The sequence below is a fragment of the Botryllus schlosseri genome, chromosome 10 (assembly GCF_051294905.1).
Source record: "Botryllus schlosseri isolate E-star chromosome 10, Bs_hap1, whole genome shotgun sequence".
Lineage (NCBI taxonomy): Eukaryota > Metazoa > Chordata > Ascidiacea > Stolidobranchia > Styelidae > Botryllus > Botryllus schlosseri.
Window position 1 is genome coordinate 25,949,242 of NC_137245.1, and position 20,717 is coordinate 25,969,958.

Consider the following 20,717-nt stretch of genomic DNA (forward strand, 5'->3'; position numbering starts at 1 on the left):
TACTGCCATCACCTCGGTGATGGTGCTCTAAGTCTGAACGCAGACAGAGCTAGACCTATATATATATATAAATTGATATGATACAATTCGAGCCTGCGCCAATGGTTGATAACTATGTAAAGTATTTTCGAATTCAATTGCAATAAAACAATAGATTTTGTTAAGTTAAGTACACAGAACAGAAATAGACATTTTGCTATTAAATTACTTTACTATACTATAGTTTACGACAACGTAGGTTGTAAGCTTCGATCACTTCGTTTGCGATCAATATATTTGTGAGAGAACAATGGAGGCTCAGTAAAACGCACGATCATTGAATGATTGGTCGCTCTCGCGGGTTACACCAGCGTTGCGCGAACAATCCGAACATATGCAAGATACAGTGATTTTCATCGACACTGATTGCTTGATGACTTGAAATTGACTCGTGAATTTTGCTCCGAGTCAGTAGTCAATTCGCATTTCTTATAGGCCGAGTCAAGTCAAGTCAAGCCATTTTAGCAAAGTGACTCGAGTCAAGTCAAGTCATGCGAAAAAGTGACTCGAGTCTGACTCGAGTCAAGTCATGACTAGAGTCATCCCAACACTGCTGTTTCATGATAACAATCGATAACGTAAGATTATACTTACGATGCGGCTACGCATACCTGGATGCTCTAAAATAGAAACAAGCAAATACGTTAATCATTTCGTATGTACTTTTGTTTGGCGACTTTTAGGGTTTGTTGTGCACTTATTATATGATATATGCCAGCACAGAGATTGAACCAGTGTGATCAGTATCAGTTTATTAACAATTTCATTATTTCAAAACAAACACTACAAGACTGCGATACAATGAAAAGCTAGGACGGTGTCGAAACGATGGAGTTGTCAATGAAATATGACACCCAGCTAGGACTGGGGGATGTAAAAGGGAGGCATGCACATCGAATGAAAAAAAGGATAATAAAAAAGTACAAGCGACAAAATGATATGACATGTGACGAAAGGCGAGATCGGTATGTCAGGCCGTGATCCGGTAAACTTAAGGGCGTGCTAGTATTCATTCAGTAGAGATTGCTTGTATTTCGACTTGAATGTGGACATGCTCGATGACTGTCGGATGACCGGCGGCATATTGTTCCGCACTTCCGTACCGGTAAATTTGATAGAGCGATGATCTTTCATGTCGACTATGTGATAGGTCAACAAGGTGAACGTGGACGCGCTTGTGTTGTAATTATGCGCTACTGATACCGAGGTAGAGAAGTGACCCATAGGAATCGAATGCTAGACGTTACACTTATGCAACTTTGGAACCAAATCTTATATTATGCCGCTCACCCACCAAGTGGTATAAGGAAACGCTATGATGAACAAGGGCATCTTTGTTAGTTATCATATGGATGAGGCGATATAGGCATTCAAAATATATTCTCCTTTCAACAATACAGGATAATCAGTAACATCTAGTCACAAACGTAATTAAATTCATTACCTCTTACGCACTTGAATGGTATGTTATTCGGACACCACGAACAGCTTCGTTGTATACATTGGTACGCGGTTAGAATTTCTGTTGGGCTCCTGCGACAATCATACTCGCCATTCACTTTCTGAGTCAAACAGACTTGACCTGCATACGTAATCAACGCGATGACGAAGTGACGTATAAGCGGCATTTAGTCTCGATATAACATCATTACAGCATCAAGTATAGGCTCTCAGTAACCAGTTATTTACACTCATGGATGGAGTAATTCAACATGCAATCCCGGAGACAACTATGTATATTATTTTGTTTGTATCATCAGTAAATTGAATAATTTATATTCATATTCAAATTAACCGGACTATTTTCGGCTGACACTCGTCCGGGGTAATCGTTAGCAAAGAGCGGGGTATTGAAAAGAGCATTAGAAATCAACAGATGTCATACTCGTACCGTTAAAATCATTTATTGAAGTTCTGTACCTCCGAGAGTATCTTCAAATATCAGTAAATGTTGAATCCTGGACTAAGTGTCACAATAGGTTTGAAGGTTTGGTGGTACTCTGAAGTATCTTGAAAATTCGAACTACCTTGAATACATGATGGGTATCCCGTTAGGGGGCACCAGTGACAGCCACTGGCGGCGCAATGAATCCTTTCTTCTGATCTTTCCTGTACCAAGTATTCGCATTCAATTCGCATGGTAGCATCGTTGATACAGTTTTCTGTGTTGGCTACAGGTGCTGTAACATCGTAGCATTACATCGCACAATGATCAATGACGCCATTTTCCTCGCTAAGCTGGCTATGCATGCAGGATACCCCATTATTTCAACAAATTAATTTCAAATGTGCTAACGCAAACAGTGTTACATGGTTGAACACAGTGACTCGTTACTAAGTAACTAAATTTCCTGTGGCGGAAAGTAAAAGTTACAAGCCTAAGTTCAAGGTTTGTCCCGAATTAACTGGAGATATTGATGAAAGCTATTCATAGAAAGAAACATCGACTCTCTATGACTGTCTGTTATATTTATGTTGGATATTCTGTGATCAATATGAGAGCCTTGGTTGGGAATTACCAGTATAGATGAGGATAAGGCGTCGTATTTCGGTAGATATGTGATGGCAGTATGCATATGTGAAATAATGATACTTCGATTTGCGATATCGCTTTGCTATCTTTGCTTTGTACTTACGCATTATCATATCATCCCTTGATGTCGGATCTATGAAAAATACGTGCAAGAATTTAGCTTTCGGTTACGCTACGGTATTTTATAGTAGTCTTATATATCTCTACTTTTAAAACACTTGAACCCCGTCTGTAGCTGACACCACGAACAACCCGCATCGTAGCATTTTCGTTTCCTGAAAATCCTTCCTCCGTTTTCAGCTCTACATTCATTGGCCGAATCCGACATGTTTTTCCACGAGCATCCAACACCTTAAATGGAACATGCGTCGCTTTGTACATCGCCAGTTCACTGGTTTAGTATGGCATAATGCAGGGTTGGAATGGCTCTCGATTCATGACTCGATTCGAGTCGTAATTTTTCGTTGACTTGACTCGACTTTACTCGAGTGAATTTCTTAAAATACAAAATGACTCAACTCGACTTGAGTCACTCTGTCTATTGGCTCGACTTGTACTCGAGTAATTGCACATGATTCTATACAAAGTCATATCAAGACATTCCTTAGGACTGGATTCGTGTCTCTGTATCAAGATCGATACTTGAAAATATGCGCAGAACCTATCCTTTATTTGTTTGTTTGTGAGAAAAAGAGTATACTATGACAGCAAAAACTATGACTTGGACTTGAAATCGGGTCTCAACACTACGACTTGGACTGGAGCCGTTTCTCTCTGACTTTGACTCAAACTTTACTTGACTCGAGTCCAGGTAGGACTGACTTGAGGCTTGGATACAACCCTGGTGTAACCCATATCATGCAGGGGACCAGTTTATACGATATCTCACAACACATACCTTGTATGCATGATGGGGTGATCCCGTTGCAATAGTAGCAACCATCGCTGTTACATTGCTGTTCCGTCCTGTCGAGTGATACGGTAGTTGGGCATTCATCGATTTCGTCTGACAGTCGATTGCATTGAAGAGACGACGCCGCGCTTTGTCCTACTGTCGATGAATGTAAAATGGCTTTGGCTAAAATGATTCGCCATCATTCCTTGTTTGCCACTCGTGATTACCGTCGGTAAGACGCCATCAGTGGTAAAAAAAATTCAAGACGCGAACATATATCACTACTATTTTTCCCAGAATGGTAGGCAAGTGCCGGTAACGAGGTTTAAAATTATTAAGGATACTCCTAAATGTTGAACGAAACGATGAAACTGTCCACTTACAACATTTCCCCACTCTGTTCACAAGAAGAGCCAATCCCAGGTAGCGAGCGAAGAGAAAAATATAGTTTACGGAATGCATAACGATATTATCTCACCGCCAAGTGGCACTGAATATCATAACAGACATTAGACGAATTAAATACAGCCTTCAGGAGCCTTCGTAAATATCTATTTAAGGGAATGGACAAATCAACCATGACATGCATACATGTCATGATCAATGTTCCCTCTTATTTTTCACGAGTCTGCGCGCCCTCACCAACGCAGCTTTGAGGGAACAGTGGTCATGATGATGAACTATACGAAATTTGCTATACTGAGGAACCGTTAGATCATTCATTGGTCGCCTGCAGTTGACATGACGTTCACCGGATTTCTCTCAAAGTATCAGCATATCCATTACGAATCTCTTCTACACTGGGAGTAATTTATTATCGGAAACCACAATGCGTTGAAAACCAGTCGAATTCGTAATTACCACAAGACGGGAAATCGGATTGTTTTTCAAGGGAAACTATATAGGATAGAAATTTCGTAGTCGGTGCACCATTTCCTTATCTCACCAACGACAGCACCACTCATTTGTCGGGGCTATGAGAAATCAGGGATATACATAACGATAGTTCCATAGAGACGAGTTCTATATATCCCTGTAAGGAACATCTGGCAGTCGAGAACCTTTCTCTAGCACAGTGGTTCCCAACGTGGGCGATATCGAAAAACATGGAGGCGATGGGGGACGGTGAGGGCGAAAATTAGATCGTCCAGTGAGATATGTTTAATTAACGCAGTCATAAAATGCACGTGAAGACAGATTATTCTGCATATGACGCGAAAGTTGATTAAGCAAAAGGTCGACCCAACGGAAAGTAGTCCCGGAAACCGGTTTTCCCAGAAAAATCTCGTAAAAATGACTTTTTTAAATATCATAATTCACTAGCGATCAGAGTCAGGTGAATCAATCTTCCGTTTACATTTTCTTTTCTTTCGGAACCGTAAATATGTGGGAAAACCTTTGTTTCGGGCTAAATAAGGAGGCGATGAGTCGATAAAAAGTTGGAAACCACGGCTCTATAGAACAAACTTCATGTAGGGGGTGAAAATTCGGTGAAGTATTTTGGGGGTTGGGTAAGTAAAGCATGTGAGGGTATTGGAATCATTTCCATATAGATAAAGGTCACATTATTAGCATCCCTCGCACCCGATTAGTGATCTCGGCACTGCTGCGTGCTATGGTAAGTTGTCATTCGTGTAAATGATATTTCAGTCCAAGTAAAACGCATTTCTCACGTATCTATTATGCCAGTATTCCTATTCAGTCGGAGAAGGTATCAGTTTCCAATACAGAATTGAGTTTTTTTTCGATAGGGTTAAACACATGGACGGGAAGTCAGAGCGTTATATAAACCATAGTACATGTTTACTTTCCGTGGGTCTAATGTGAGCAATCGAAGAACTTGATATGCACAAAACATTCCGAATGAATTTATACCTCTTTCTGAAGCCTATTACTACTTACCACACACTACAAGTATCACTATATGAGAGAAAGGCATTAAAGTTGCATGTCTAATCTCTAAGCATATCTTCAGACAGCAATTCACGTTGCGATTTCGATGAGTGAAAGGGTTGCGGAGAGATGGTTCAGTTACTCGTGCATTTTTTTACCTTATCTAAACTACAAAACATTATATGCGCAACATATAAATCCTGTCGATTGGTGTATATTGCATTGACGCGCGCAGTCAGAGGTGCTCAAAGTAGCCATCGTCGGTACTTAAGCATAGGATGAAGTAATTTCTACTCTCAAGTAGAAGTAGAAGTAGCGATTACAGGTAATTTAAAAAGCAAGTATTGTAGGCCGCCTATTTTTGCCTGAAAAACTGAAAACTGTCCAGCAGAAGAAGTAGTCTAAGATTAAAGCGACTTGGGGAAGTCGGCATTATCTACTTGAAGTATTTAGGAAAGTAGGAGCACCTCGTTACTGACCATATCTGGACACAGGTACACCCCTGGTTATGACTCGGGCATAGTATTTACCAATTAGAATATAAATTAAAATACGCTTACATCTTCACTATTGGCAATACCTACATACAATAAATAACGCAGCTCACTCAGAAACCTATCTGATACTTCGCTTTCGACGACTCGCCTTATTAAGCCTTAAATAAGGGGGCATAGCGGGAGCGATATCATGCCGATATTGTCACAGCAGCTGTTATGTGACGCACATCCTAGGTGATCGCTCATAGTGTACAAAGTGAGCTATGGGGGACAAGTGTAGATCGGGCACGATGTAACCCTGAGGCTCCCAAACCCAAGATCCGATAAAGATTTCCTGAAATCAGATTACTATTTTGCCAGAGAGTCATATCTATCGCACTAATAAATAACAGAATGACTGACAGTAATTCGAAACGCACTCATGTTACTTGTAAATCGAGCAATTTACGTACTCTATGTCCATCGGAGTTGCTAGTGCATCTTGCTGACCTGATAGGTTTAGTAGCCCGTAATGGTTTACTTGAGAAAGGAATGGATATTGATTGCCTGTAATAATATGTATAGGTCGAATTATGGTGCGCATGCAGCCTTTGTAGAAGGTAGTTCACCTATACCTGTACAGAGGGCATTTGTTAATGCATTTCTGTGATTTACTGAGCCGTGTTGAGAGTGGCGTTCAAAATAGAAAGTACAAGTTCTGTGACATTCTGCTGAGTTCAACATATTTTAAATAGATCGGATACGGCTCTTTTATGTGAGGACCAGACCAGAGTATGGTTTATTATTAGTAAAGGTCAAATACCAACACACATTCGACCAGGTTGACAGCAGGCCCTATCATGAAAAGCAAAATTGAATTATACACGTAGGCTACGTGCCACTTTCTGACGGACAGCACAAAGGAAAAATATTCATTCTGCTATAAAATTCCGTGCAATCAACTTCCATCCCGAATTCTGAAAAATTGGTTATTGAGTAGCTTATCAATTCTCACTAATGATAAATGTGAGTCAATACATACAAATTCACACTAAAGACAGATTCTGTATATATTTTTTTGATGTAGGCCTACACAATCTCCATTTCTTCGTCCATTATAAAGTCAAATAAAAGATTGCAATTGGACTATTTTGGATTTATGAACAAAATTATCATCACTTTGTAGAAACATCCGTTTCTGAATAAGGGGGTATAGAAACACGTAGACTTTGATTGTCGCAACGCGCCGGTTAGAGTAGCAGTTTTAGTAGTAGTAGTCGTTGTTGTTGATTATTATTTGATTTGCGGTTATAACGCAAGTGGTTTTGTTCGCCATATCCAAAAAGTCATTTAACATCAAGGGGTGGGTATTACATTACTAAATATAAACTCAAATATATGACTTTGTTGCGAGAACGAATTCCACAACGTATGGAAGCAGTTTTTTGTGGCTTATAACGAAAGTTACTGTTGCACTGATTCGGAAAATATTATAATCTGGATATGGCACTGCAATCCCCCTTCCAAAATAGCCCTCAGAGTCGGAAATTCTAACATATATTGTACAATGTACAATTGTACATCCATAAACTGGTATGAAGCCTAAGCCTGCCTATTTATTATGATTGTGCTGTCGTGTGCGTTCTAACCCATTCCTATAGCTGACATCGCCACTTCATTAATTATTTTATAAGTTTCTGTCGTATCTAATTACGCATTATAAATATGCACATTATAATCTCAATGTGGGTGCGGTAAGGGCCGACTTTCGTAGCAATTCACAATCAAAGATGACTTGCGCGAAAGATATATAGGTCATACCATAGGAGATAGTTATGGGATAGGTTATCGTCATCGAGTGTTCTGCAACAGGGGTGTACAATGTACCTTTTAGACAGGATGTCCAAATATGAATACCAGCATGAAACCGTGGGTCGCAAAACAGCTCCACGGTCCCCGACCTCATTAGGATGGCGAGACTTGCCATTATCTTTCTATATTGGACTCCACATATATGAATCGTGAATAGCAAGTCGCGCATAGTGCGAAACATAATGTCAGGTTATTTTGTCAACATATTAATATGCAAAATCATCATAGGCATATTATGGTGTATTTGACCTTCTCGTAACCCTGCAATCGAGATTTTCTGTAAATAGCCTACTTCACTAACTGGAATTAAAATTTCATTCCGCGGCTTCTTGTTCTCCTCAGTAGTGTGTATAAAAGTATTATCCCGCTTTTGACATACCAAGTTCAGAAACAATGCAGGTATTTTGAATTCGAACCATATAATTGAATGTTGGCAGATTCCATGCAATTTTCATTGTAAAATGCAGCCATTCAGCCTATATACTTGAGTATGCATATTTGTCTATTTTCCTTGTCAAAATGAATCACAGCTATAGGCTTGATCCCCAGCAGGTGCGCCGTTTTCTTGAAGAAAATCCATGTAAGGCTGGACTCTGGAGTAATAGCTCGGTTCATTCGTAAAACAGGCAGGCTCGGGTCCGAGAACAAAGCTTGTGATTCCCGCCGCATACCATTCGCAACTGCTGCATCTCTGACAAACTAGTGCTCCACCGCTATCCCCCTAGACAATAAGTTTGTTATTCCCATATATTCAATCGCGGGCCTCAGATCCAAGGTCCGAGTGATTCTCAAAGTATGGGTATGAATTTGGGTCGCGACAACCATAGTAATGAGTGCCAGGAAGGTTGGATTTACGTAAAATTTGCCGAAATTATTGCATTTGAGATATTACTTTTCGCGAACTCAGCTACAGCTAGTGTGCACATTTTCAAGTCTACTGTGTTAGGGACTGTGCTATTTCTGATCAGCGCTGGCATGTTTTCATGACAATAATATGGCCTGATCATAAGCAATGTGCCCACGTTGTATTACGCCAGGAGTGACCAACCTGCAGCCGTAAAGAGCAGTAATCATGCGACCGTCTGCACAAAAAAAAACGTGTGCTGGCAACATGCAATTTGAATTAACTAATTGCATCCGAAATTTTTGAGAGATTCTTGAGCGATTTGAAATTTGAATTAACGAATTGAATCCCAATTTTTTCAGACATTTGCGCGATTCAGGGTAACATGATGACCTAGCAATCTAAGCCCCACCGTACAAATACGAACTGCAGAGGAGAATGATGCGCCCTATAAACAAATATCAATTTGGAATCGTGTGCGTCTCACAAATGATGATTTGTCAGGTACACGTCTGGGCGATTCCAATATATATTTTGACTCTACCGTTAATCCTGATGGGTGATCAAAAAATAACTACGTGCGACAAAGTGATGATTACCAACTGGAATATGCATCTTATTACTAATTTTATGCCCAAAGTTTTCGAGGACCACCACCTGTAAATCTGATCACGTGGGCTGCGAAAGGATAAGTATTTGATATATATGTGATTTGTGCAACTACCAATATTACCGACGAAGTTCATTAGTGATGTTGAAACTATTTTCGCGACTAGACAACGATTCTCCATAATTTTTCATAGCATGAATACTCGCGATTTCGGTACGTATAGTAAGCCGGCGGGGGCGTTCTTCTTTTACAATTAGAAATCAATGCGCGAGGTATTTCACAACAGAACAGTGCTGACACAGAACACCATACGAGCTGCCCGCCAATTTAACATGGATATTTGGCATCCAAGTGGGCCATCATGACTGTCCGCTGGAATGCGGCGGTATGCTAGGTATAAAATGGAAATGCGGCCATGAATGTTAAACACCCCTATATTATGACACCAGTAAGGTTTGCCAGACATCTGGTTTCTCTAGCAAGCTCTTGGTTGAAAACATATTGGGGATCACATTTGCAGTTCGTTTAGTGTTATCAAGTCTAGAGTAATTGGCAATTGTGAAGCAGAGATCAAACAGAATCAATGACTTTTCACCAATGTTCCATGCTCATGTTCCGCAGAACAGTGAAGCGTTTAGTAGTCTATACCATAACTGGTTAGTGCAGTGGTTCTCAACCTTTTTTAGACATGCCCCCCTTTATGATAGTGAAAAATTTCGCGCCTCCCTTATCGTCATATCACAAAATCCAACCGGGATGCTAGCGACCCCAACAGATTGTTTGGTGGCATGGAAGGTTATGACAGCTGATGAGAGAATTAAAGAATATGAAATTTGTTCTATATATAGAAAAACACTCGTGAATTGGAGGTAAATCGCGCAGAGCGCGAAAATATTGTCAGTTGACCGCTTCTTCGCGCCCCCTTGCAGATGCTTTCACGCCCCCCCCCCCGGTTGAGAACCACTGGGTTAGTGGTTACCAGTATGTTGTCTATTTCATACATGCCCGAAAAAAACCTAACATGTTGACAGCAAAAATGCATTTTTAATGACTGATGCTTTGGTCGTGAGACACATGTAAAACTCAGATTTAAATCACGGTCCAAGTCCAAAATGTTTTAGAATTACCGCTATATACGGTACGAAAATACTCATGATATTAGCAGACACGCTTTCTCCATCTCCAATAGTCCACGGACTAGTGGCATTGTCTGGTTTTCTTCGTCGTGATAGGTAATAAGTTATGCTACCGCCTACCGACCATCTCGGTGACACGCCTTTATTCCATATAGAACTGCAACATGCGATACTTACAAAGCAGGCACTTTGTGGAGTTAATGACGCATTGGCACAGATTTGGAACGCCGGATCATAGGTCTGAAAACCTGAAGTGCACTCTGCAGCTGTTGGAATGTACAATTGCGCTTCCTGTAGGAGCAGTGGTATTGCAAAACCTGTTGTAGGATCTGTATCTAAAAAGTACATTGATCATTAGTAATAACAACGTGTAGTAGAGTACCGGTGTTGGATGGGTTCTTTATTCTTCAAGTTACCAGGTCACAATCGCAGCACAGATACACAGATAGCTGAACAAATGAACAGAAAACACAGCACGCCCAACCCGCAGGTAATGTCGCTCTGCTGTATCCTTAGACTTTGCAAAGGATATATCGAGGTAGTGTTATTTTTGGCATTTTTCACGTTTTATTTTTAGCAGATTTGGCATCGCCATCAACTCATATTCATATGATTGAATTAACCAGGTAAAACGCTCAAGCTTGGCCTTTCTTGTGAAATAGAAGTCACAAAACATGCAGTATCCACACTGCGCTATCTAACAGCAAATGACAAATGATGTTGAATACCAAATTCACCTGATACAAAACCGAGTGCTTTTGTAAATTCAATCTCAATAGTCGATTTCGCTATGAGTGCAAAACTACCGGCATTCATACTGATCACAATACTTATGATGACAATTTAAGAAAGTTGTTGGCACGTTTGGACCACAGTCCCGTATTGGCAACGTGACACAATCTATCAGTGATTTAACAATTAACATTTATACATTTTTTAATTAGAAGTTGAAGGGTTCATAGTATTTGGTTTATGCACATTGAGCCAGATACAGCCTGGGTCTCGCTATAGGCCGCTACATCAGGCCGATTAGGGTTACCATGGTAACCTTTAGGAGGATTAGTCCTCCTTTTTCGGGTTTTTGAAAAAGTGTCCTCCTTTGCCGATTTCAAAATATGGTAACCCTACGCTACATGATGTCACAAAATGCATGAGCACTGAGTAGCGACAACAAGAAAATGCCTAGTCAATGAGCTAAATCCAAAAATTAGGACTCTGTCACAGATTCCGAAATATGCTGACTACTGCCTCAACCTTATTTTTGCGTTGAGCAGCTACTTCCTAATCGCTGGATATCATCAACTTCCTAATCGCTATTGATCAATCCACAGATTGGCCGTATATCCAGATTTAATCACTGCAGTTTTTAGCCTCGAGTCTAAGATTGTGATTAACCTTTCATGAACCCCTTGGAAGGTAGGCCTAGTCTGCGGACCGCCGAAGTATTCACGGACCCAAATTTAAGAATTCTGCTTTACACGCTTGTTTTGTCGCTTCACACAAACTCCTTTAAATTTTTGTTGACGATTTTGTCAAAAACATCTACTGTGGAGCCATTTTTCTTCGGCGCCCCCATACCGCTACCCTGAGCCCATATTTGTATCTACGTTAACGTGAATTTTCTGACTTGAGTCAAGTTAAAAGCCGTAAACCAAAGAGACTGCTTGCAATTTAAGGCAAAACACGGGTATGTTTTTTCAACAACGCAACCTCGTTTCAATCGTATCATCCATCGGATTAATATGTGAAAATATTTATCGAAAGAGAAGCTTTTCTTCTGTAAGTGTGCCGTGATGGAGCGGTATATCATGTCTCCAGTGTGCCACAAGATGACATAGTTTGTGAAGTACTGATATATATTCTCACCAAACAAGGGACAATAAGGGTCGCTATATAAGCTATCGGATTCATTTAGATGAATGGCATAATATTGCAGCCTACCTCCCCAACCAGCAAGAAAGCAATTCATTCCGGGCACAGGTTCCTCCCCCATCGGGAGGCTCAGGGGCGTGGCGTGGCTCGGGACTTCGCTGAAAAGCTAACACGCGCATAAGTTTGACAAACAAAAAGGGGGTGAGCGTGACGCAGTAGTACCTTCAGAACCATGATATCGTGCAAGGTATTTGAATAATATGGGAACGGGATAGCTTCGGCGACCTTAATCTGCGCGCCAGAGAGAAAAACTGTCGATCCCGCATATATATATCCAGCTTCGAGCCCCGAAAAAGCGGCGTTCGTTAATCTAAACATTTTCGTGTTAGATTAGCTTCCGATACTGTAGTATTTTCATATGCTGAAGACGTGTGTTTCTGCGCGACAGTCTGAATCCTGTACTGTCGAGTGTCGATTATAGGCGCAGAAGCCCGTTCAATGGGTTATCTACGGAGGCTAATCGTTGTAATTCATACACGTATTCCACGAGTTTAACAAAACGTCCAATTACGATTCAAATGAGGATAGCTGACTCGTAGAACAGCAACAGCAACGTACAACCGAAGGAAGATAGCCGACACGTAGTACAGCAACATACAACAAGATTTACAAATTGTACAATGTACATTGTACAATTAATTTTGCGGCAACGTAAATAGCCAACAATCGGTGGTCCGCCGACGATTTATATAGCAGTTGGAACAGCCTATCCGAGAAGGCTTGATTATAAATTATAGCTAAAATACGAACGCAATTGAATAATACGAAATAACATGCGTAATCGCAAACGAAGTGTTCGGTCAATCCATTTAACAACACCGTGGCCTGTGGCGAGATAGCGTAGTGTAGGGTTGCCCAGTGGCGGCTCGTCCTATAGGGCAACTGTGGCATTGCCCCACCTAAAATTCTGTTCAATAACAATTTAACCATTTATAGACGCACAGCAATCAATATATACCGAGATCACAGCGAAACCCGCGTTCTTCTTGTGCTTTCGCTTGCAAACGCCCATACATAGCGAAGTCTCTGCGAAAATCGAATTCTCTTCTGTGTTTTCGCTTTGTGAATGCCTAGCCGGGGCTTGCCCCGGTAGCGCTCATAACAAGCTTTCAGTATCTATTCTCTCAAAGCCGCGCACAATAAAGAAACGGTGATTTACTCTCTCCTATTCGTAAAATGGCCGAGCAACCGGGGCAAATATGCCTACTCGCCCCTAAGGTGTGATGTACCAATCGTATCTATATCTGAACTCGGTTACCGTAATATGCGTTGAGTCGACCTTTGCTGGTATAGGTCGATTTTGACGGTGTTTCGCACCATGATAATTCTTGAAACTTGGTATGATATGTCGTGAAGGTAGTATTTAACACTGCTCCAAGTTTTAGGCTTGCTACTTAAAGATAATGGTAGTAATTCCGTTTCCGAAGTTCAGTGTGTGCTGATCTATCATGTACATAGTACAGCAAACGGATTTTACTCAAAAGCCGGTATTGGTCTCCATTGATTTTGACGATGTTCTATACCGAGATCGGTCATGACATTTGGCACGGTAAGTGTTAGTATCGACCGATGTAACAAGTTTTAAGTTTGTCACTGAACTATGTGGGTGGTAATTTCGTTTCCGAAGTCGAGTAAGAGCTGACTCTTCATTTATCGCCAACAAATTTACGCAAAAGCCGTTATTGGTCTCTATTGATTTTAACGATGTTCCATACCTAGATCTGTCATGAGCTTTCACACGGTATGTCTTGATTTTAGTATCGAACGCGGTGCCAAGTCTTAAAGTTGACACTCAATGATTGAGGCAGTTATTTCGTTTTCGAGGTCGAGTATGGTAGAGATGCGCGCTGATCTGATACTTAGCCTACCTACGTCATTGCGGATCTCACGCAAAAGCCGGTGTCGGTCTGTGCTAATCTATAGTCTGCGTTCCATAACGAGATCGGTGATGATATTTCCAATGGTATATCTCGATGATCGCATGAAACAGCTAACCAAGATTCTCGGTTTGCATTCAAGTATTCGCATAATTTTATGTTCGCCAATGTCCATTTCACTGTGAAATTGTGGCCTTCAAACCATTTGCTTACAATCCCCTGTCAATTGCGATAGCTATTTCATTTTCGATGTCGGCTAACAGCTGATCATTCGATCAGCCTATTCCTCGATCTATTTTACTCAAAGTTCGGTGTTCGTCTGTTTGCATTGATTTTGACAGTGTACCATACCGGAATGGGTTATGAGATTACGTATGCTACTTCTCGATGATTTCTTGTAACAGTATACTAAGTTACGGCTTTTATTCATGTATTTATATATTAATATATTTTCCAACGGCGATTTCGCAGCAGACTTATAGACAGTGAGCCGTATGTGTTGTGTCACAGTCTCCAGTTTCAAGGCCAAAATGTCCTACGTTGTTCCGAGACCGAAGTTCCGAGGCTGCTGTCCTTAGTTCTTCAAAGACCATTCAAATTGATGTTCTGGATTCAATATGACAGGCCCAATCTATGAGATAACAATTGCGTATGTGTCCGAACTCGTTGACCTTTCCAGTTAGGCTTACGCAATCTCTCGAGTTCTAGTCATTGGAATTAGTCAGGTCAAGTCAAGTGCGAACATGAATCGTATTGAATCTTTATTCCGTACGTAGTTTACGCAGTTGCCTTTAGAGCGAAAATGAGAGGTCTAGAAGTTGTCCAGTCTATTGATCCAATCGTACGCCGGGTGCCTCCGCTTTGGTTGCCTATTATCACCTGGTCGTAACCAGAGATGGCCACAGTCCGGTTCAGGAGCAGGAGCAGGATTTCAATGTTTTTTTACCTGGCCGGACTGGATCCAGATTTCGAATTTGGGGTGACGGTCGGATTTTAGGGTCTATCGATTTGCGTAATCTATAACTCTACCATGAAATCAAAACGCATGCTACTAAGGATGACCTGATACTTGATTCGTGGCATAGGGACGATTCTTAGTTCACGTACATTTTGTAAAATAATCCTTTGATTAAAAATAAATGAATAAAACATTTGTTACCACACTTCAAGTCACGGCTCACCGGCAAACCTCTCGCGGCACCTACGTTAAAATCACTGCTGTCGGGAAATTCATGTGACCATCATAAAGTTACTTTTTTACGTTGGAAAACGCCATTGTGACGTCATGTTGATAAAAGTCACTCGCAGCCCTTGCCCCACCACCCGATATTGTCACGAGCCGCCACTGGGGTTGCCATACGTCCGGAATTTCCCGGACATGTCCGGAATTTCACTGTTCAAACTGTGTCCGGAAGGAATTTCTAAAATATGCCCAAATGTCCGGAATTTTGAAGGCTTGAAGTAAGCTCATAACTTTTTCATAAATCAATATAAACAATATTATTTTTGGGAAGAATTATGCTACATGCAATTTTTCTTCGCGCAGCGCGCGATTTAGTATCACATATATTGGTTTTAATATGGGGACTACCAGCCTCGCCAATACTGCGATCAAAATAAAAAAAATAGCATTCATTTACAGAAATAAGTCTAATTGTAATCGCAATAACAAGATAACGGTATATTCATAGAGTCGGTTTAGACCGTTTGGATTCAATGGATATTCAATGTGGTTCTAAACCTGGGTGTAGTTTGCCTTCATTATGGGATTCGCGAAGATGTTGAACGTAGTCAGCCTCCAAAATAGGCTTTGACTAAGTCTGGGCAAATTTGCCGACCTTTATTTAGTAATCAGCTTGTCAAATTAGTAGCTGGGCCACGGCAAATTGGAAATGGAGTCGCGACCATAAAAGGTTGGAAACCACTAGATGTGCGGTGTTTATATATCTCAGTGGTTCAGTGCGGACCGGCATTAGGCTGATAAATAATCTAATCGGGGTGACATGAACATGACTTAAAGTAGTATATAAATGGGCGGAATCCCCTCATTCGCGATTTATAATAAACAAACAAAGATTATCAGTATAATAAACAATTAAAGAATTACCCGATTCTCATTTTTGCAGCAATACTTTTATGACCCTGTGTGCGGCAATCAAAAAGGGGGAATAATTAACGCTAGAGAGAAAAAGAACAAAGAATCTCGATTGACCTTTGTACTCTGGCCAGACATGAAACTTATTGATTAGTAATTCTACTTGTACTTTTCCACTCGCCTCCTGATTTAATCTGTCTCGCTCGACCTCTGGACAAGGACACGAAACTAGAGCTGACTTCGGTCGTACGCGACGGGGCTTGGTAATAGTTGCCTGCCGACAAATCGCCCTGACCTATCGTTTTGTGGTCCAATTTCGTGACGGGGCTTTAGGAATAATTGCCCGTCAAACCACCCTGGTTGACTTGTCGTTTCGCGGTTGACTCGATTTCTTGTACGGGGGGGGGCATAGGAATAATTATCGGTCGTGACGTGAATAAAGTTTTCTCCTGATCGGTGAGATCCTGGTGCGTGTTTTAGGTGTCTATACGTTCGGCTGTGCATTGTGACGCTTGTAGTCTGTTCCATACTGTCGTACTTGCTCTTGCTTTGTTGTCGACTTAAATAGTAAGGAGAAATGATCTGTTCTGGTTATAAATATGTGTATCATTTTGAGTCATATCGAGAACCAGAAAGAATGTCGTGTATTAGAAATAGGTATTAGGCGCCCCCGACATAGATTAACTTAAATAAAGTAACATTTAAAATATAATAAGTAATTAGAGAAATAGCTGATTCTCAATTTTGCTCGCATCAACGTGTTAACCCCCGGTATTACGTACCTAGTATTCGGTGCAAGCGGCAAATGTCGCTGTTCCATACCTATACCGCGTTCTAGCGTCTTAGGACAGACAGTCCGATCCGAACAATGTATTTATGATGGGTTCTTTTTACTGCTTCACGTCCGGTCAAGCGTAATCATACCAGTGCCTATAAATGATACGTAATTTACCGCGGGATATTAATTTTGTATGCTGTATATGATATACAACTTGAATCGATCAGTTGTCGAACTGATGCTTTACCCGTCTGTACGATCGATCACGAGCTCACCACGCACTTGTCGTTCGAGAGCGACTCATTTCGCTATAGACAATCAGTTGTGTTCGCGTGTACCGTAACATATCCTCAACACTTGTTATGCCAACGCCTCCACGCGTGTTTACAATATCATACTAAGGAACTATTGCTTCGGCAGCCACGCACTGTCGCTCGAAGTCAACAAATTTCGCTGCAGACAGTCAGTTGTAGGCCTATTCGCGTATGTGTCGTAAATATATCCTCAACACATGTTATGCCAATACCTCCAAGCATATTTGCGGCATCATAATACGGGTATATTGATTCGGGGGATTGTTACCGTCAGAGAATTGCTGTGTCACCCCTTTTAGCCTCGCATTTCTCGTTCGAACTCGGTAACTGCGAGTGCGATGTCAGATTCAATTGTACAGTGACGAATCGGGGTAGCTCGCTTCATCGGGGATCAGTGGACTGTCTTATTTGTCTGAAACGCGCTCGGTGGTGCAATAATGGGGATGAATTGTGACAGATCATATGTGATGCGATCTATAGCCTCCTTTCGGTGAGGATGAGTGGGAGATTTCGAAATCGGAATCCACTGCGACTATAGGATTGCAAAATCAAAGTCCAAAAAATCCGACTGACACGTAAATTCCTGGTTTCTCCGTATATTAGGCTGGGTAAAATGTAACATAAATCCGACTCTCACTTGGACGCATCCAGTCCGGGTTTAACCAAAACTGATGAAATCTGCGCCGGGTCCGGAAACGAATCGTGACCACCCCGTCCAGACAAAACAGTTCCGTTGTAAGGGGAGTGTCGTTGTACATTAATTTGCATACAGCGAAACTTTGTATCGACTCATTGTCGGACTTCTGTTTGTCTGTACAGGTGTTATTAGTGTAATTAGATTTGGTACCACAAGGAGCATATTGGTAAAATCACACAACGATAACAACTTTACCCGCCAACAACTCACATGGGATACATCAGAGGTCTCAAACACGCGCCCCGCGTTTTAGCCACGAGGACGCCATTATTTTCGAAACACTAACAAGGTGGTTATTTTGTGTATCTGACGATGAAATTGCACTAAAATCACATCGAACATAGTAGGATCCTAAATAAAATAAGAAACTTTCATTCCGCGACCTCAATAGTTACGTTTCACCTAGCTATATTACGGTTATTTTTGTAAGAAACAAGTCAAAAAGTAATATATTATCGTAAAACTCACCAAGTCTCCTTTCAGCTTCAGAAATTAAGGTGACAGCTCAGTCTGACCATTAGGCATTCGTTAGGCTATTGTGACTCATTCAACACTCACTTTGTTTGGTAACAGCGATGGTGGGCGTCTTACCTTACATGGGGTGTTTTACCCCACTCTACCCTAATATAGAGCCTATCAAGTACAAGAAAAATTCTATCCAAATAGTTATAAATCCGATGATTCTTTTCGTGCCAGGTCTAAATTGATACAAGAGTAAATCAAATTTTGACGATGTGTGTTTACTTTCAGCCTGCGGGATCGGCTCGCTTTCAATAGGACAATAAACTCCTGCCAAATAAGGCCTACTTGGAAAGACTCGGAATACTCCTATAAATGCTGCCCGCCTGTTTGACAAAACTCGCGTTTTCTGGTTGACAGCAATGCGATCCATTTGATGTCCCCATCGACCCTCCTATTTTGATGGGATTACCATACGGCCTCATTCAAGGGAGCATATGTCCTCCTTTTCCCAGATATGTCAGCCCATTCGGCCAAATGTACTCTCTTTCTGTCAATTTGTCCTCCTTGTTAGCTTAACATATCCAAAAAAACACCACTAGTAACGCAAAATGTGGGCCTAGATTACAAAAGTCGGGTACGTGGCCAAATCGGAAAAATGACGCTATGATGGTATTGTGCAGGCTATTACGTGGATACGGGGCCTGTGTAAACAGGTTTATGTGAATAGTAAAAGCGCGCCAAACTATCGTTACATGAAAAAGATCGAGCACACTCGACCATGTCGGGGTATACTTACCCTAGTACAGCCAAATGCTCCCATGTCGTAGCGGGAATAACCGGGGAGCATGGTAAATAATTCTCACAAGAAGTACTTTATAACGGTGTGAAATCTACGTCGTTCGTTACGCGACGAGAATGAAGCAAGGCGCCACTGCAATCACTCTCTACACAACGTGCTAAGCACTGTAGGGGATACGCAACTACCGATTCTGGTCCGAGGAGCGAGATATATGTAACGATTTACGACACATGCTAAATTTCCTTTCAAATGAAGTACAAAATGTGGCTTTTGAAGTACTCAAGTAGAAGTAGTTTTAAATAATAGTTGGTATCGTAAAATTACTTTCTAGTTTCATTATAAAGAGTAGGTTCCCATAGAACTGTCGAACCCAAGCACTTCAATATCCTATACCCAGCCCACCGACTGCAGAAGCTGCCCATCCCCGATGTAACATGTAAATGGTGCAATAGCGACAGCTAACGGTTGTCAATCATCCATAAAAAAAAAACTAGCCAGTAATACAGCCCTCAAGGATAACCTAGGAATATCTATGCGAGTCGACTCGATTGGCCCATGCGGCAAGTTTAGACACGAAAGCATTTTTAGGTGTGATATAATCCCAGTATTTGTACTGTATTTTTCCAAGCACACATACCACAATCGAAAACGTAGTTCGCCCGTCTGACTCCCAACATTTGCCTCGAACAAAAGTGTCGGGTATATGTGACCATGGATGTACGACAAGTCTGTCCACCACTTTTGAGTAGATATTTGGAAAGACCGGCTCGTGATCACCTCCATACAAGGCATAATAGTTCTGCGTGCAGCGAAACTTTGCAGCGACCTATTTGCGGGGTGTGCATGTGTTGTTAGTGCAATCGTGTTTAGCACAACAAGAACGTAGTAATTTGAGGGTGAATAAAATCTTACCCCACAACGATACCAACTTTACCCCCTCAACGACTCCAACGGGATGTATTTATGTGGATTTCATATTATTATGAAAAGCTAATCGACCACAAGATACTGTTACGTGCCATCCCCTTCGGTAGAGTTGTTAGTATTGTAACATGATGATCGGGAGCTATGACCTTTTACCCCCAGGTCTAAAAGGGTAGGAGAATTAGTTAGTGATACACCCGTCGGACGGTGTGGTATTCGACAAAATCACTCTGTTTTTACTACGGAAACGATGATCACACTGACGGGCTCTCATCACTTGTCGTACGAATGCTTGTAATTTCGGTTTGATGTGCGCAAATCAGCTGTGATCATTCGAGTGTGACGCGATCGAGGTCAGTCCTATCAGGTGTTTGAGAAAACTCGTATATTCAGTAAGGTTGACGGCAATGCGATATATTTGATGTCCCATTGATCCTCATACTAATAGGGGGATTGTCATACGTCCTCCTTCTCCAGGAAAATATCCTCGCACAAATGCACTCCTTTTTGTGAATTTATCTTCCGTTTTAGCTTAAAATAC

At 41.3% G+C, this 20,717-nt stretch overlaps 2 protein-coding genes and 1 long non-coding RNA gene across 3 annotated transcripts in view; 1 reads left to right on the top strand and 2 right to left on the bottom strand.

The window, feature by feature from the left end:
- The window catches only part of LOC145447775 (uncharacterized), a 244,252-nt gene that overhangs the window by 51,451 nt on the left and 172,084 nt on the right, over window positions 1–20,717 (top strand). The window lies entirely within an intron of this gene.
- Window positions 646–4,177, bottom strand: LOC145449188 (uncharacterized). Its single transcript, XM_080327662.1, has 6 exons — window positions 3,851–4,177; window positions 3,471–3,623; window positions 2,780–2,923; window positions 2,676–2,705; window positions 2,067–2,219; window positions 646–1,621 (listed from the first exon to the last, which is right to left on the bottom strand). Exons 1-6 carry the CDS (start codon window positions 3,927–3,929, stop codon window positions 1,455–1,457), a joined length of 726 nt encoding a protein of 241 aa, XP_080183788.1. The 5' UTR covers window positions 3,930–4,177; the 3' UTR covers window positions 646–1,454.
- Window positions 8,109–20,717, bottom strand: part of LOC145447766 (chymotrypsinogen B-like) — a 36,649-nt gene continuing 24,040 nt past the window's right edge. The window contains exons 10-13 of the mRNA XM_080326028.1: window positions 12,393–12,540; window positions 12,240–12,336; window positions 10,476–10,633; window positions 8,109–8,429 (exon numbers count right to left, since the gene is read on the bottom strand). Coding sequence (XP_080182154.1) covers window positions 8,223–8,429; window positions 10,476–10,633; window positions 12,240–12,336; window positions 12,393–12,540 — 610 coding nt within the window. The 3' untranslated portion in view covers window positions 8,109–8,222. The remainder of the gene's footprint in view (window positions 8,430–10,475; window positions 10,634–12,239; window positions 12,337–12,392; window positions 12,541–20,717) is intronic.

Bases quoted from the DNA above. Each gene is read 5' to 3' on its own strand.
- LOC145449188 (XM_080327662.1), bottom strand. From the start codon at position 3,929: ATGCATTCCGTAAACTATATTTTTCTCTTCGCTCGCTACCTGGGATTG. The intron at 2,924-3,470 runs GTATGTGTTGTG...GTTCCATTTAAG, and splicing joins CACCCCATCATGCATACAAG to GTGTTGGATGCTCGTGGAAA. The intron at 2,706-2,779 runs GTAGAGATATAT...TATTTTTCATAG, and splicing joins GGGGTTCAAGTGTTTTAAAA to ATCCGACATCAAGGGATGAT.